This window comes from Bufo gargarizans, chromosome 1 (genome assembly GCF_014858855.1).
Source record: "Bufo gargarizans isolate SCDJY-AF-19 chromosome 1, ASM1485885v1, whole genome shotgun sequence".
NCBI lineage: Eukaryota > Metazoa > Chordata > Amphibia > Anura > Bufonidae > Bufo > Bufo gargarizans.
Genome location: NC_058080.1, coordinates 339110795 through 339126088, shown reverse-complemented (window position 1 = coordinate 339126088; position 15294 = coordinate 339110795). Strand labels below are relative to the sequence as shown.

The following is a 15294-nucleotide window of genomic DNA, read 5'->3' as shown; positions in this document are numbered from 1 at the left end:
TTTATATTCGTGGGGCTATCTAGACCCGACTTCTGATAGCAGCAGATAATAGTAGATTTGATCCATCTGCCGATCGTGGCTTTGGATGCCTTTTTTCCTCTATTTGGACCTGCATACTGGATGAAAAGGTTATCATCTTTCCTAAATTCCTTTGTTGACTCTAGGTATTGTATGATAGTATCTCTAACGTCCAGGAGTTGGAACTGATCTTGTGATGAGCAGTCCTTGGGAAAGGATGATCTCTTGGTCCCTGTGAAAGTTCGACACCACTTTTGGGAGAAAACCTGGGTCTAAACGTAGAACTATTCTGTCCGGGAAGATAGTGAGGTATGGTTCCCTGCAGGACAGCGCCTGGATTTCACCCAGGCGTCGGGCTGAAGTAATTGCCACTAGGAAGGCTGCTTTTAAAAGATAGGTGCTTGAGGGATATATCCTGTATAGGAGAAAAAAGGTGAAATTGTAAGATTTCTTAGTACCAAGTTTAGATCCCATTGAGGCGTCCTAGGAGTTAGGCAAGGTCTCAATCTTGAGGCAGCTTTTATAAACCTCCTTATCCACCTATGACTGGCTAAGTCTGTATCATAACAAGCCCCTAAGGCAGAGATCTGTACTTTGAGAGTACTTGGTCTAAGGCCCAGGTCTAACCCTCGTTGGAGGAAATCCAGCACTTAATATTTGGAGAAGAGTTCACGGGAGGAGTCTGGCCTAGCCAACTACAATATTTTTTCCATATCTTAAGATATATTGCAGAAGTAACTTCTTTCCTGCTGGACTTAAGGGTGTTATTGACCTTTTCTGATAGCCCTCTGCTTTTTAGGATTTTGCGTTCAGGATCCAGGCTGATAGTCATCCTCCTGTGGGGGGGGGATTATCCATGGTTCTTCCAGAGCTAGTTCTTTTAACACTGGGAACCAATTACTTTTTGTCCAGAACAGGACAACCAGTATTACAGTTACCGGATCCGATCTTATTTTCTGCAGCACTCTGGGTATTAATGGCAAAGGGGGGAAAGCATAGGCTAGATCCCAAGACCACCTGACTGAAAATGTCTGTCGCTCAAGGGTTGTCTCTTGGGTTTAGGGAGCAAAAGGGATGGACCTTTGCGTTCTTTTTTGATGCTAACAGGTCTATCTTGGGGGTCCCCCACCACCTGGTAATCTGCTCGAATACGATTGAGTTTAGGGCCCATTCCCCGGGATCTATGGTTACTCTGCTGAGAAAATCCGCCTGTATGTTTTCTGTACCCTTTAGGTGGATAGCTGTGATGGATAGAACGTTCTTTTCCGCCCAGGAAAAAATTCTTCCCGCCAATTCCTTTAGGCTTGACGATCGTGTGCCCCCTTGATGTTTCAGGTATGCCACGGCTGTTACGTTGTCCGAGAGGATTTTTAGGTGTTTTCTGGAGACCTTGTCCTGTGCTACCTTCAGCACCTCCCAGATTGCCCCCAGTTCTGTGTGGTTTGAGGAACATTTTTTCATGGCGTCTGACCAAGTGCCCTGGTAATTTAGCGAGCCTATTTTTGCTCCCCATCCTGTACCACTTGCATCCGTGCATATTAGAATCTCCGGATCTTTTACCCAGGGTACACCCCTTTTGCAGGTTTTCCTCTTTCGTCCACCATTTTAAATCTGACTTTACCTGATTCGGGATGAGGATTTTTTTTCTCTAGAGAGCACTGTCTCTTGTCCCAGATTCTCAGGATCCAAGATTGGAGAATCCTGGTGTGGGCCTGAGACCAAGACACCGCTGTTATGCAGGAGGTCATTGTACCTAGGAGGCTCATGGCATTGCGAATGGAGCACTGGGATTGACTTCGGAATTTGAGTTTTTTCTGTAAACGACATCATTTTTTCCAGAGGGAGGGATGTCACCTGGGAGACTGAGTCCAGGATTACCCCCAGAAATTTCATTTTGGTAGAGGGGATTAAGTTTGATTTTTTCAGGTTTATCACCCACCCCAGGTCTGAAAACCTGCGCATCAGGTCTCTGGTAATGCTGGTTGTCTCCAGCTCTGAGGATCCTAGGACCAGAAAGTCGTCCAAGTATGGGAAATTTTTTATCCCCTCTGCTCTCGGGGGGGGGGGGGGGGGATATCATTTCTACTACTAGTTTTGTGAATACCCTTGGTGCAGATGAGATTTCAAAGGGTAACACGGTGAACTGGAAGTGTCTTACAACTCCTGAGCTGTCCACTAGGGCAAACCTGAGGAATTTTTGCGATGATCTGTTTATGGGGACATGATAGTACGCGTCCTTTAAGTCTATGGACGTCATGAAGTCTCCTGTTTTGATCAGAGGAATGAAGGATGTTATGGATTCCATTTTGAATTTCCTGTATGCCACTGCTTTGTTCAATTCTTTTAGATTTATAATAGTGCGGAAGGTACCATCTGGTTTTTGTACCAGAAATAGACTGGAATAACAACCCCTTCCTCTTTCTGAACTTGGGACTTCTGTCACAACGCCTGAGACTATAAGTTGCAGGATACCCTGCCAGATTTTCTCTATAATTTTTGGGCTGTAGGAGGTTATTTTGAATCTTTTTGGAGGGGCTGAGGAAAATTCTATCCAGTAACCATCCTGAATTATGTTTAGGGCCCATGGATTTTTTGTAATGGACTCCCACTGGGACAGAAAATTCCGCAGTCTTCCCCCTACTCTGGCGTCATTGTTTATCTGCTTGTTTGTTTTGGGGGTTAAGAAGGAACCCTCTGCCTTTCCCCCCCTTCTGGTAACTCCATCTACCCACCTTTCCTTTGCCCTTATAGGGTCTAGTTTGAGGGTTGGAGGAACGAAAGGGCTTCTTTTTGGTCTCTTCCGGGAACCCCTTCTTTTTATCTGCCGCCTTTTCCAGGATGGAGTCTAATACAGGCCCAAAAACATATTCGCCAGAAAACGCTATGGAGCATAATTTGGCTTTTGATGCTCTATCCCCTCCCCAGGCCTTCATCCACAAAGCTCTTCTTGCAGAATTGGTGAGGGCCGCATCCTTAGCGGCGAACCTTACTGATTCCGCCGAGGCATCCGCCAAGAACGCCGTGGCAGACCTGAGGAGTGGGATAGAGCTCAATATTTCCTCTCTAGGTGTCTTGTTCTTGATATGTTCTTCAAGTTCGTTGAGCCAAAAACACAGATCTCGCGACAGATGTTGGTTTTGACCCCAAACATAGCAGTCTCCCAGGATTTTTTTAGGAGAGAGTTGGCTTTCCTTTCCATTGGGTCCTGTAGTTGAGAAGAGTCCTCAAATGGGAGGAAAGTCTTCTTAACTACTTTTGCTACTTAGATGTCTATTTTGGGGGTCTCAAATAATTTGACATCCGCTGGATCAAACAACAACCTGTTTCTAAATTCACGAGATACACCCAGTCTCCTCTCAGGGTCAGTCCACTCGTCTAAAATCATGTCCTTTAAATTTTCATTCATCGGAAAAACTTTAGATTTTTTTGCTCTAAGTCCCCCGAACATCTCGTCTAAGACGGACCTCGGTTTCTTCACCTCCTCAATCCCCATGGTCGCTCTGACAGCTCCTAATAGCTCCTCGATATCCTCGGAAGAAAATAAGCATTTTTTACTATCTTCCGTTATCTCACCCTCTGATAGAACGTCCAGATCCACATTCTGTCTAGAGGTGGAGGCCTCCTCGTCCATAATCTCTGAAACAGAGGAGGATGGAGCGGATAATCAAGGTTTTTTGTAGGAGGTGTGAACGGGACTGATCTGAGGGAGGCCAAGGAGGACTTAATTTCGTTTTGAATAAGTGTTTTGACCTCAGACAAAATTGACGGTTGCTCCTCTTTTATAAGATCTTTAATGCAACTCTGGCAGAGCTTCTTTTTACGATTCTCAGGAAGCCTTTTATTACAAGTTGCACATATTTGCACTTTAGACCTTGTTCTGGGCTCTTTAACTCCCTATAAGAGAGGAGCAGCCAGGTATCAATAGACAAAACAGGCAAGTAAAGTCAAAAGGATACATTATTTTTGTCTTTTCCCCACAGGGGAACTCACTGTTGGAGTCGCCGAGGAAGTTTGAGTCCATCTGGGCTGTAGGGGCGTCCAGGGCTTTAGGAGCAGACATAGGTGCTGTTTATGAGTCCGGAGGCAGATCGATGCCACTGCCTGTTTGAATCTGCCGCCACAAGTAGTCGGCCCGGCGTCTGATGTCATCGCCATGTGCCCGCCCAAGCTCCGCCCCTTCCACCCAAGCTCCGCCCCCAGGAGCCGTGAGTAATGCTGAGGCTTCCACAGAGTAAGCGTTCAGCATGCTGCTTCCCTGCGGTCAGCTTCCTCAACATAGGGGAAGGGGGACCGCACTGTGGGGAGGGATACAGGCTCCTGGAACAGAAGCGAGATCGCCTCCATCTGGATCCAGCTTTGGACCAGACCGCAGGAGGGCAGGGGGAGAGGACAAAAATACTTAGGTATTTGTAAAATAATAAACTTTCTTCACCTCCACCAGGAGGGCTCTCTGTGTGGTTGACCCCCGTAGGGACAGGAAACACTGAGGTCAAGGGTCAATCTCATAGTAAGCCGTCATGGTGGACGAAATGGAAATACCACATGGGTGAGACTTTTTTGCAGCCAAAATGCGCAAAGGGGCCCAAATTCCGTGAGGGGTATGGTGAGTTCATGTAAAATTCAATTTTTGGCACAAGTTAGTGAAATGAGACTTTGTAAGAAAAAACAAAACAAACAAACAAACAAATAAATTCTATGAACTCGCCATGCCCCTCAAAAGTGATCTTTATAGCGATTTTACTGTTTTTGCAGTGATCAGAAAAAAACAAAACATTTCTGTCTCTGCGGTTGGGCGGACTGAACGCAAGTGTGCGCACAAGATCAGGCCTGATCGGGCGAGCACTGCGTTTTTTTGTAGAGCCTAAGGTGATCCTAATGTACTGATATAGATCTGATTGCGATCAGTCTTGATCACTTACAGATACTATATAGTACTAGTGCTGATTAGCGACAGCGATGACGCTAATCAGTGACTGCGGTGCGGTTGGGCTGGGCACTGACTACCTAACAAGTAGCTAACTGGTGGTGATAAGGGACCCTTAGGCCCCATTCACACGTCCGCAATTCTGTTCCGCATTTTGCGGAACGAAATTGCAGACCCATTCATTTCTATGGGGACAGACTTTGTCCCGCTCGGATCCAGAATTGCGGATCTGCACTTCCGGGTCCGCAAAAATATAGAACATGTCCTATACTTGTCTATATGGGGTGATCAGGGGTTAAAAAGTGACGGGGGGGGGGGGGGGGGGAGGAGGTTGTAGTGTAGTGCTTGGTGCTACTTACAGAGCTGTCTGTGTCCTCTGGTGGTCGATCCAAGCAAACGGTATAGATCGCACCAGTGTATTACTGTACTGCGGCGGCAGCAGGGAGCACACTGCGTCATAGCAACCCATGACGCCGTGCGCTCCTGCTCTCAGCAGGAATCCAGGCCGCGGTTCCATGGACCGCTCACGGCCGTATGCATTCAGCCTTAAATAATAAATTAGTTATTACACAGAATAATTTCCCGTAAAATTATATAATCAATCTGCTCAGCATCTCCTGCTCTATAACATGGTCCCTGTAGTTTGCTGGCGACAGGTTCCCTTTGAATATGTTGAGCTGTGGTTGTCCCAACTGTGGTCCACCACCCTTGACTTTTTATATAAGTTGCAAGTGTATTAAAAAAATTGTAAAAAGTTGCAAATTTTGGTGCAAAGCAGGATCTCGGCCAAAAATTGCAAGTTTTCTACACAAGAAAACGTGGGGAAGAGCGAATATAAACACTCAAATCATCTTTATATCTGGGTATATAAACATGCAGTTTTAGCTTAGGTGGCTCACCATCTGTTAATGCCAGAACTGCCTCATTTCCTCCAATATTTCGAAGAGCAAACATGGCACGATATCGTTCAAATAGCGGCAAGTTGTCATTTAATAGAATAGCACGCAGAGATGGTACATCTCTTTCCTCAGAAGGAGGAGCAGGGTCCACTGACAAGAAAGGGTTATCATCAGGTGCATCCGGATTACTCTGAAACCATTCTATCCTTTGAATGGCAAGCTGACATGTTTCTGCAACCTAAAGATCAAAACAAAGTACACTTTCATCTCGTGTTTCTTCCATCCCAACATTAAAAGGGGTTGTGTCACTTCAGCAAATGGCATTTAGCATGTGTACAAAGTTAATATAAGGCACAATCTAATTCGCTGTACACATTAGTATTTTCAGAAGATAAAAACGCCTGAACATTCCAGAGATGCCCTGCTAGTTTCCATGGTTACAACCAGCCTGCAATCCAGCAGCAGTGGCTGTGCTTGCACACTTTAGGAAAAAGCACTAGCCTCTATGGTGACCTGGACCTTGGGAGTTCGCATAGATGTCTTTTTCCTACAGGGTGCAACCACAGCCACCACTGCTGGATTTCAGGGTGGTCATAACTATTGAAACGAGAAGTGTATAATGAGATTAAAAAATGAATCTAGCCAGTGAAGGAGTCAATTTGGACAATCACAATACATTAGTAAGTGCCTTGTATTAACTTTCTCTGTGATAAATGCTGTTTGTGGAAGGGAGATAACCCCTTTAAGCACCAATCATTTTTTTCACGCTTGCATGCCAAGAGCCATAGCTTTTTATTTTTTCCATTTCATGGCCATTTTCAATTGTTTCTAGCCTCTACTTCCTGCTCTTTACCGTGTCATAAAAACTAAAACTTAAAAGAATGTGTTAAAAGCATATAGAGACAAATCCCTTTTTCTAATCTGTTCTTATTTTTTGATTGTAGATTTTTTAATTTCTATTTTCTGAACATAATTATGGGGGCTAACATTTTGCCTGGACTGTTCTTAACAGCATTTAGACACATGGGCCATAGACACAATCAACTGGAGGACATCTCATTGACTTCTATGGGAGATTTTTTCAGGCATGCTCTGTGACCTGTCAGGAAGGAGTAGATAAGTTTTGACAGTTTTGGTAGATCCTGTTTTATCTATATATAGGTGATATCTGTCAGGAAAACCATGTCTGTAATTAGCACATAACTGCAATGATCAATACAGACCAATAAATGGCACCTATTATAAGCCCTAGGTAACAGTGTGAAAACTGCAGGATACTTTTTTTTTTTTAATGTAAATATTGACAATTAAAAATAACCACCAAAATTCTTTGAAAAATGTTTAATGTAAAAACATTCCCTTTAATTAATATGTATTCCCGATCAGTTGTTCTGCAGTGGTACTGGAACTACTGTAGAGTGGATGGAGTTATGTAGTTGTGGCGCTGCTTGGAAACCGCTGATTGCAGGGTGTCAGACCCCCAATAATCAGATTTTAATGGCCTATCCTGATAAGCATTACCAGTAAAAACCTGGAATACCCCTTTAGGCCCCAAATCTGCAATTGCAGCCAAGTGGCACCCAATTATCATACCAGTGGGAGTCCCTTCTGGTTATACCATCACAAACTAGACAGATATTTTAAATATGCCACAAATATTTTTGTTGGAATTTCACTATTAAACAATTTATTATTATTTTTTTTTTTATATAACAGTACAGTGTAAAATGGTGGTTGGTAAAGTACTGGAGGGGGTGTATATCTCGCCAAGAATGCTCAAATGGGTGAGGTAAAAAGAATCTAGGAAAGCTGAGTTGTTCCAGGATTTTTAAAGGAATGGTATGCAGGTTTTGATAGTGGCGCTTGGCATTCCCTTACCACTCCAGTATAAATTAGCCTGAAGTAATCCCATCTCAGGTGTAGATGCTGGGCTAATTACTGTGGGGATAAATATAGGGCTGAAACTGTCAGTGTCAGAAGCCTGAAAGCGGCATAATCTGTTGGCTGTGTAAAACCTAACCTCCTGTGTTAGGTCTCATGCACACAAGCGTAATGACTCAGTGGACCATAAATGGCAGGTCCGCAAATATATACGGGCACTGGCCGTGTGCACTCAGTGGTTGACTTGAATGGTTCCGAAATCAGCAAGATACAACCTAACACAGGACTACGCATATCTTTTGCGGAGCGGAAGCACAACGAAGCAATTCGGTGGGCTTCCCATCTGTGCCTCCACACCAGAAAAAGTTAGAACATGTTCTATCTTTGGCCATATTTTGAGGATCGCTGAACCATTCAAGTCAATGTTCGCATCCACAAACAGAGGTCACAAGGCCAGTTCCCATGCATTGCAGATGAATTTGCGGTCCGAAGCACAGGCACGGGGCCATTATGCTCGTGGGCATGAGCACTTATGCTGAGAATATTGGGGAGATAACCCCACTGTTTAGTTAGTGCCCAGACTGGCAAGGACCTTTGTTTTGTTTATGTTCTATTCCTGTGCCTTGGTTTGACTCAAGTGTCTGTATAACTTGGATGGAAAATACACATAAATGGTATCGGACTTTTTAAAATACTGAATCCAGTGAAATCTGCCATTGCTGATCCCATTCAAAACACAGACGTGTGACAACAGTTAAATCTGTCACCAGTTTCATGGTGTCCTCGCTAGTGGCACCATAAAAGTGATAAATCCCCTCAGCAAAATGCTTCTTCACTATATTTAATTGAACCAGAAGATTTGCTAAAATCTTGTACTGCACAGCTCCAGCATATGCCAATGAGTCCTGATGTTCATGAGCTAACAAACTCAAAATCAGGAACAGAAGTCAGTGACAGCCAAGAACTCAGGATTATCAGGAATCATCGGCATGTTCTGGAGCTATTCGGTTGCTTTCCCATGAGCGAGTTCAACACACTGAACACGCAGTGTGTGTCTGCGACAGCTCCCGTACTGACCTTCCTGGCACTGACTGGGTGCTTAGCATCATATGGATTTATGATGCTAAGTAACCCTTACAGTTCTAGAATGTATTGAATAAAACTGACAGCATTAGGTCAGTGTTATACAATACATCCCAGAACTCTAAAGCTTTCATAGCATCAAAAATCAACACCCATTGCGCTGCGAGTTCAATAAAACAAATTCAAATAACTAGTGAATAAACACACTAATCAAAATATTCAATATTACCTCTATGACGGAATCTCGGCTATACTCTTTCAGCAGCTCTAGAACTTCTGGATCTCCAATAGCCCCCAAAGCTTCACCTGTTTAAATATAAAAATGCAAACCACATTTTCTAATGCTCATATTTGCTTTTGGAATTATGCAGTTGCTTGTCTAACAATGCTAATCCTGTTGTAAGTAGCACCTACTCTGGAACTGTGGGGACTAAGACTAAATGGAGATTCTGTTTACTTACATCCACATGCCCATACAGCAGACAGTATATATTGGAGATAGAGAAAACCCTGTAACCTAGTCAATAGGCTGATGCAAAGTATTAGCCCTGGAGACCAATAATTTTATTCAATGTTGATAGACTTTGGCAGAAGTGGTCATGGGCGTACGAAAATCACACACAGGAGTGGTTATAAAAACGACAGCGCTGCCAGCACCTTCTGCATCAGTCTCTGTCAACAGTAGACCAAGGCAGATAAGAAAATACAGGAGCTGGTATCTAACGCAACTGAAATGTAGCTTTCTACCAGTAAAGGGCACATTCTTAGAGTATGCAGGAGGTGGGTACAAGAGACCTTGCTGTTACAACTGAAAACAGGAAAGGTCTGCTGTGACTACTGGGGAAGTTGGGGGGCCTGCTTTGCCAACTATGGAAATTATGGTATTGAAGGCAGAGCTTCAAATATTGTTAAGGTTAGCTCAATTCTGACTGCTCTGTGTAAGAGGCTTCTGGAGTTATAAAATGTCTCCTGAAGTCACATACAGGGTGTCACCTCATTTTCACCAATATAACTAACAGCACTGCCCCACAGAAGATCGCAAACACATTCCAGACATACCTGTGTGTATTTGTGTCTTTATTCCACATCCACTTGGAACAAAGCCTGCCAGATTTCCCCCCCCCCTCCCCCCCGCCCCATCATGTCCAGGAAAATAAAAGAGACACAAATACATAGGTATGTTTGGAATGTGTTTTCAGGCTAAATGCACACAATCAGGATTGCATGTGGATTTTCAGCTCTGATTTGCATGCGGAAAATCTGCATTGCAAGTCATTTAGATTGTAGTCTATAAGAATTTGAAATTCTCATGTACACAATGCAGACTTTGTGCGGATTTTGACCTGCAGTCAAGCATGGCAATTTTTTTTTTTCCTGACCAGCTTTCAGGTTGATTTTCTCCATTCAGATCAATGGGGAAGTCAAATCCACACCAACTGATGTGTGCACATATTTCTCCGCAAATAAATCCTGTTTGTGTGCATTTACCCTAACTCCTCTGTGGGGCAATGCTGTTAGTTAAATGGTGAAAATGAGGCGACAGGCTCCCTTAACACCATATGATGTGCCGTTACATCATGGAGACTATGAAGTTCCCACAAACTGACTTTATGATACATCAGTGATGGCACTGGAGGCTGTGCCGCTGCAGTCACTTGGGGTGTCAGACAAAACCCACACCAATGGGAAAGATTGGAGTAGAGATCCTAGCTGTTTAACCCCTTAGATGCCTCGGTCATTTCCACTCAAGTGACTAGAAGGGAAAAGACTTCTACTGCCACCCCATCGACGCTCATACAACTGTGCTTCAGGGTGACGGTAGGCTGCCATGGCAGCAGGGGACCTAACAAAGACTCTGAGGGGCTTTTATTAATGTCTTCACGCCAAAATAGTGGAGTAAAAAAAGTCGCAAATTATGGGGCACATTAGCGTTGCACCGGGTATTGAATCATCAATACTTTTGTACCCGGTTCGATTGTGCGCAGCCTAGTATCAGAACATACCGCATGCTGCTCTCAGCCGCACCATGTTCTCTTCAGCAGCACAGTGGAGAATGAGGGAGTCTCTCCCTCCCCACTGTGCCGCCAATGAGAAGAGAGAGGAGGCGGAGGGGCTCTGGCCACTGCAGTGCCGGAAAAATGAAGAACACATGTGGCTTTTTTGGAGTTTTATTTTTTTCACATGGTATCAAATGGTATAGAGCAGTGATGGCGAACCTTTTAAAGACCGAGTGCCCAAATCGCAACCCAAAACCCACTTACTTATCACAAAGTGCCAATGGCAATTTAACCTTAATGTTGAGGTTTTATTTTAGAAAACTCATACATTCACATCTTTTGCTTTAAAAGAAAAATACAACAGACCTTTCAACGATACAAACAACTTTTCATTGAAAAGTAAAAAGGTAAAATATTGCAATTAATGTGATTTTTGCTGTTGTATGCATGCTGACAATTTGTCAAATCTTGGCTCATACTTTGTAAGTTTGAGAGCAACACATGCAGCACTGAGGTCGTCTGTTAGTCTGTTTCTGATGTCAGATTTGATATAATTCAAAGCTGAAAACAGCTGCTCACAAGCATAAGATGATCCAAACAAAGTAAGTAAAGCAATCGCAAGTGCTTTAATAGACGTAAAGTTATTTGGCAGGGAATTCCACACTTTAAGGATCTCATTTTCAGAACTAGCTGTGCTGTCCTTTGTCATCCCTTCTATCTTCTCAAGTGTTTCACGCAGGTCAGAGAATTTATTTTTCCAGATAGAGCTTTCTTGAAATTCCAATAGCTCAATTTCCAGACTTCCTAAATCTAACCAGTCTAAGCAGGAAAGATCAAGTTCTTCAAATTTGGCTTTATCTGGAGAAGTGAGAAAACACAGGGTTGTCTCCAATTTACGGAATTGTAAAAATCTTTTACTAAAATTCACCTTCGCAGCTGCTAGGATGCTAGAAAATTCCTTGTAGATTTCCTGGTGGCTGGTAGGATTGTCTGCAAATGCTGTAGCATTTTCTAAATGCTTTTTTAGATTTGGAAAATATTTTAGCTGCTCACTTTCAAGGTCTCTTTCAAAAACCTGTAGTTTTCTCTCAAATGTTTTGATATCGCAAAACATCCTTTCTGCTGTTTTCCCTACACCTTGCAGTTGTTTGTTCAGTACATTGAAGTGCAGTGTAAAATCTGTAAAAAACATGAGGTTGGTGAGCCAGGCCATATCAGTGAGCTGTGGATAGTCCTGCTCTTTTTCATTCATAAAGAGCCTAATTTCATCCAAACAGGCTACAAATCTCTCCAGGACTCGTCCTCTGCTCAGCCACCGTACATTATTGTACATAAGTAAACAATTATACTGGGCCTGAACCTCCTCAAGAAGTGCTTGAAACTGTCGACAATTCAGAGCACGAGCCATGATGTAATTCACCATTTTTGTGACATCTTGGAGGACATCGTCAAATTTTTTGCTGCTTTCCCTGGCACAAAGAGCTTCTTGGTGTATAATACAATGAAACTGAATGACTTCATGTTTTGTTTCTTTAACAAAGAACTGTATGAAACCAGATGTTGCCCCCACCATAGAAGGCGCCCCATCACTAGTAATTGAAACCACTTTTTCTGGTCTTATGTCTTGTGACAAAAAAACCTCCTTCACAGCATTGTAGATATCTATCCCTTGTGTTCTTTTAGGCAAAGACACTAGTTTCACCAGCTCTTCTCTCATGATGTCACCAGCAGCATAACGCAAAATTACTGCTAGCCTTGCATGATTATTTATATCTGTGCTTTCGTCCAAGCACATGGAGTAACAGGCTGCCTTTTGTAAGTCAGTGGTGAGCTGCTGACTAACATCACTGGCCATGCGCTGGACTCTGTCTTTAACAGTATTTCTGCTAAGTGGCATTTCAGAGATGCGCTGAATAATTTTATCCTTGTTTGGGAAATCATGGAAAAGGGAATTACTCCCAGACAGCATGGCCATTTTTATAATATCCCCATCAGAGAGGGGCTTACCATGTTTTGCTAGGCATAGTGAAATTTGAAAACTGGCATTTGTCAGATGATTTGTTTTAGAAAGATAGTTGGAAAAACTACGGTACTGGGAATGATAGCTTCTTAATTTCCCTTCAAGAAACACTTTTCTTTCAGTTTCACCAAGTGAGGCAACACTTTTGTGGTTTGTGTCCAAATGGTGTCTGACACTTGATGTGCGACACACAACAGTTTCATTGCACAGAATACATAACGCTTTCCCATTGCGTTCAATCACTCCAAATGACTCTGTCCAGGCCTCTTGGAATGATCTTCCACTATCTATTTTTGCTTTTTTTGCTGCACTCATTTTTGGGTGTTCAAGACTTGGAGTCTACAAATACACAACATTAAAAAGAAAAATGAAGCACCCAATAAAATCTATCCCTATACCAAAAATAGCTATTACTATTAGTTAACACTAAAGAAATGGATATTAATTTAAATCAACAATCTACGGCAGTGATTCTTAGCTGGGGTTCCATTTCAATTAGCTGACCACCAGCACAAGAGGGCAATGGAAATGGATCCTGCTAAAAAAAAAAAAACTATTGTGTGCATCAGTTATGTATGTTTAGTTCTATCTCAGATATGTTTTTCAGGTGGAAAAAAAAATCCTGCATGCAGGACAAGGCTACCTTCACATCTGCAATAGTGCATTAGCAGATGTCTGGTAGTATGTTCCAGCATGCAAGTGGAAGATCATCCAGACAAAAAATGGCAGCATTCTGCTGTTTTTGTCCATCCTTCAGGGGTCAGCCAGATGTACTGTATTTTTCACCCCATAAGACACATTTTTTTTCCACCAAAAGTAGGAGGAAAATGCTCCAGCGTCTTATGGGGCAAATACTAATGAGCGCTTCCATTATGGCAGTGGCATCCAGAGCAGGAGAGGTGTTTAATTTTATTTTATATGCTCTGTGTCTTGGGGCTGATGAGAGGCATGGTGAATGACCTGAGACGCACGGGGACTGATGAGACACATGGGGGCGGATGAGACATTTACATTTGGGTCTGAGCCAAGTCTGATTGAGGTTCTTATTAAAATTGGAGGTTTGATTGGTGGTCTGATCGGAGGTCTAATGAAAAATATTTTTTATTATTGTCCTCCTTTTAAAACCTAGGTGCGTCTTATGGGCTGGTGTCTCTTATAGGGCGAAACATATTGTAAATGCAATGTCATCTGTACCCCATTATACTTCAACGGGGCTGGAAGATATTGCATTTTCATCTGGCTGCGCTGAATCAAGTCATCCCAGCAGGCTGTTCTCCGAGGGAACAGCCTGCCAGAATGCAAAGCGTATGTGTGTAAGTAGCCTAAGGCTACATGCACATGACAGGGAAAAAAAAAGTCCATTAAAAACGGACACACTGTCAGTTTCTGATGGCCATTTTGCATCAGTGTGTGCATCAATTGTTTCTGATGGCCATTTTGCATCAGTGTGTGCATCAATTTTCTGGCCATGTGTCCATTTTGCATCAGTTTTTCATGTCCGTTAAAAATTGATGAATTTGATTGGCAGTCATTTCTAGACCCACCCTTCTGAGAACACCCACAGGATGGTAGGCCCCCAGCTAAAATAATGTCCCCAATAGTGTAGGATTTTTATTTTCTTTTGCTGCCCCCAGCGTTAATAACGCTCCCATGTAGGCTCCCTGGTAAAATAATGTCCCCCATAGGGTCGTGTTTTTTTTTTACTGCCCCGAGCTTTAATAATGCCCCCTATTTTGTCCCCAGTTAAAATAATGTCTCCCACAATTTAAATATGTTTTTTTAATAGTGCCCCAGCTTTAATAATGCCCCCATGGTGTAGGATTTTTTTTTTTTACTGTCCCCTGCGTTAATAATGGCTCCCATTGTGTGTGTGTGTGTGTGTGTGTGTGTGTGTGTTTTTAGCACCCTCAGCTTTATTAATGCCCCAATGTAGGTCCCCATCTTAAATAATGGCCCCCCGTAGGGTATGAATAATTTTTTTTTTTAATGCCCCCCCATCTTAATTTCCTCCATACTTTAAACAATGCCCCTATAATGGTCCACCGTTGTTTCTGTTTTCTTGATTTTACACAAAAAAAAAAAAACACACCTTATCCACTTGCTCGCTCTGCAGCAGTCTCTTCTATCTTCACTGGACAGGGCCTGCGATGTGCGTGATGACATCACTGCGCGCTCCCACGTGATTACGTCAACACACACATCGCAGGTAATTCGGCAGGTCCTGCTCAATGAAGAGAGAAGAGACTGCCGCACTGCGAGCAAGAGGATGAGGTGAGTTTTTTTTTTTTTTTTTTGCTGCGGGTCACCATGGGGGCATTATTTAAACCATGGGGGACACTTTTTTAAACCCCTAATTTAAGTGTACTCGTCAATTAGTTGTTAATTGATTTCAGTGGGGTCCGCATGGCTGTGGAAACAGACAAAAATAGGACATGTCCTATTTTTGGACAGATGCTATTCACTGGCTGTTAA

General features: G+C 43.0%; 1 protein-coding gene across 1 annotated transcript in view; it reads right to left on the bottom strand.

The window, feature by feature from the left end:
- The window catches only part of DOHH (deoxyhypusine hydroxylase), a 99926-nt gene that overhangs the window by 24909 nt on the left and 59723 nt on the right, over window positions 1-15294 (bottom strand). Inside the window, exons 2-3 of the mRNA XM_044306548.1 lie at window positions 9035-9111; window positions 5842-6079 (exon numbers count right to left, since the gene is read on the bottom strand). Of these exons, the coding sequence (XP_044162483.1) occupies window positions 5842-6079; window positions 9035-9111 (315 nt within the window). The remainder of the gene's footprint in view (window positions 1-5841; window positions 6080-9034; window positions 9112-15294) is intronic.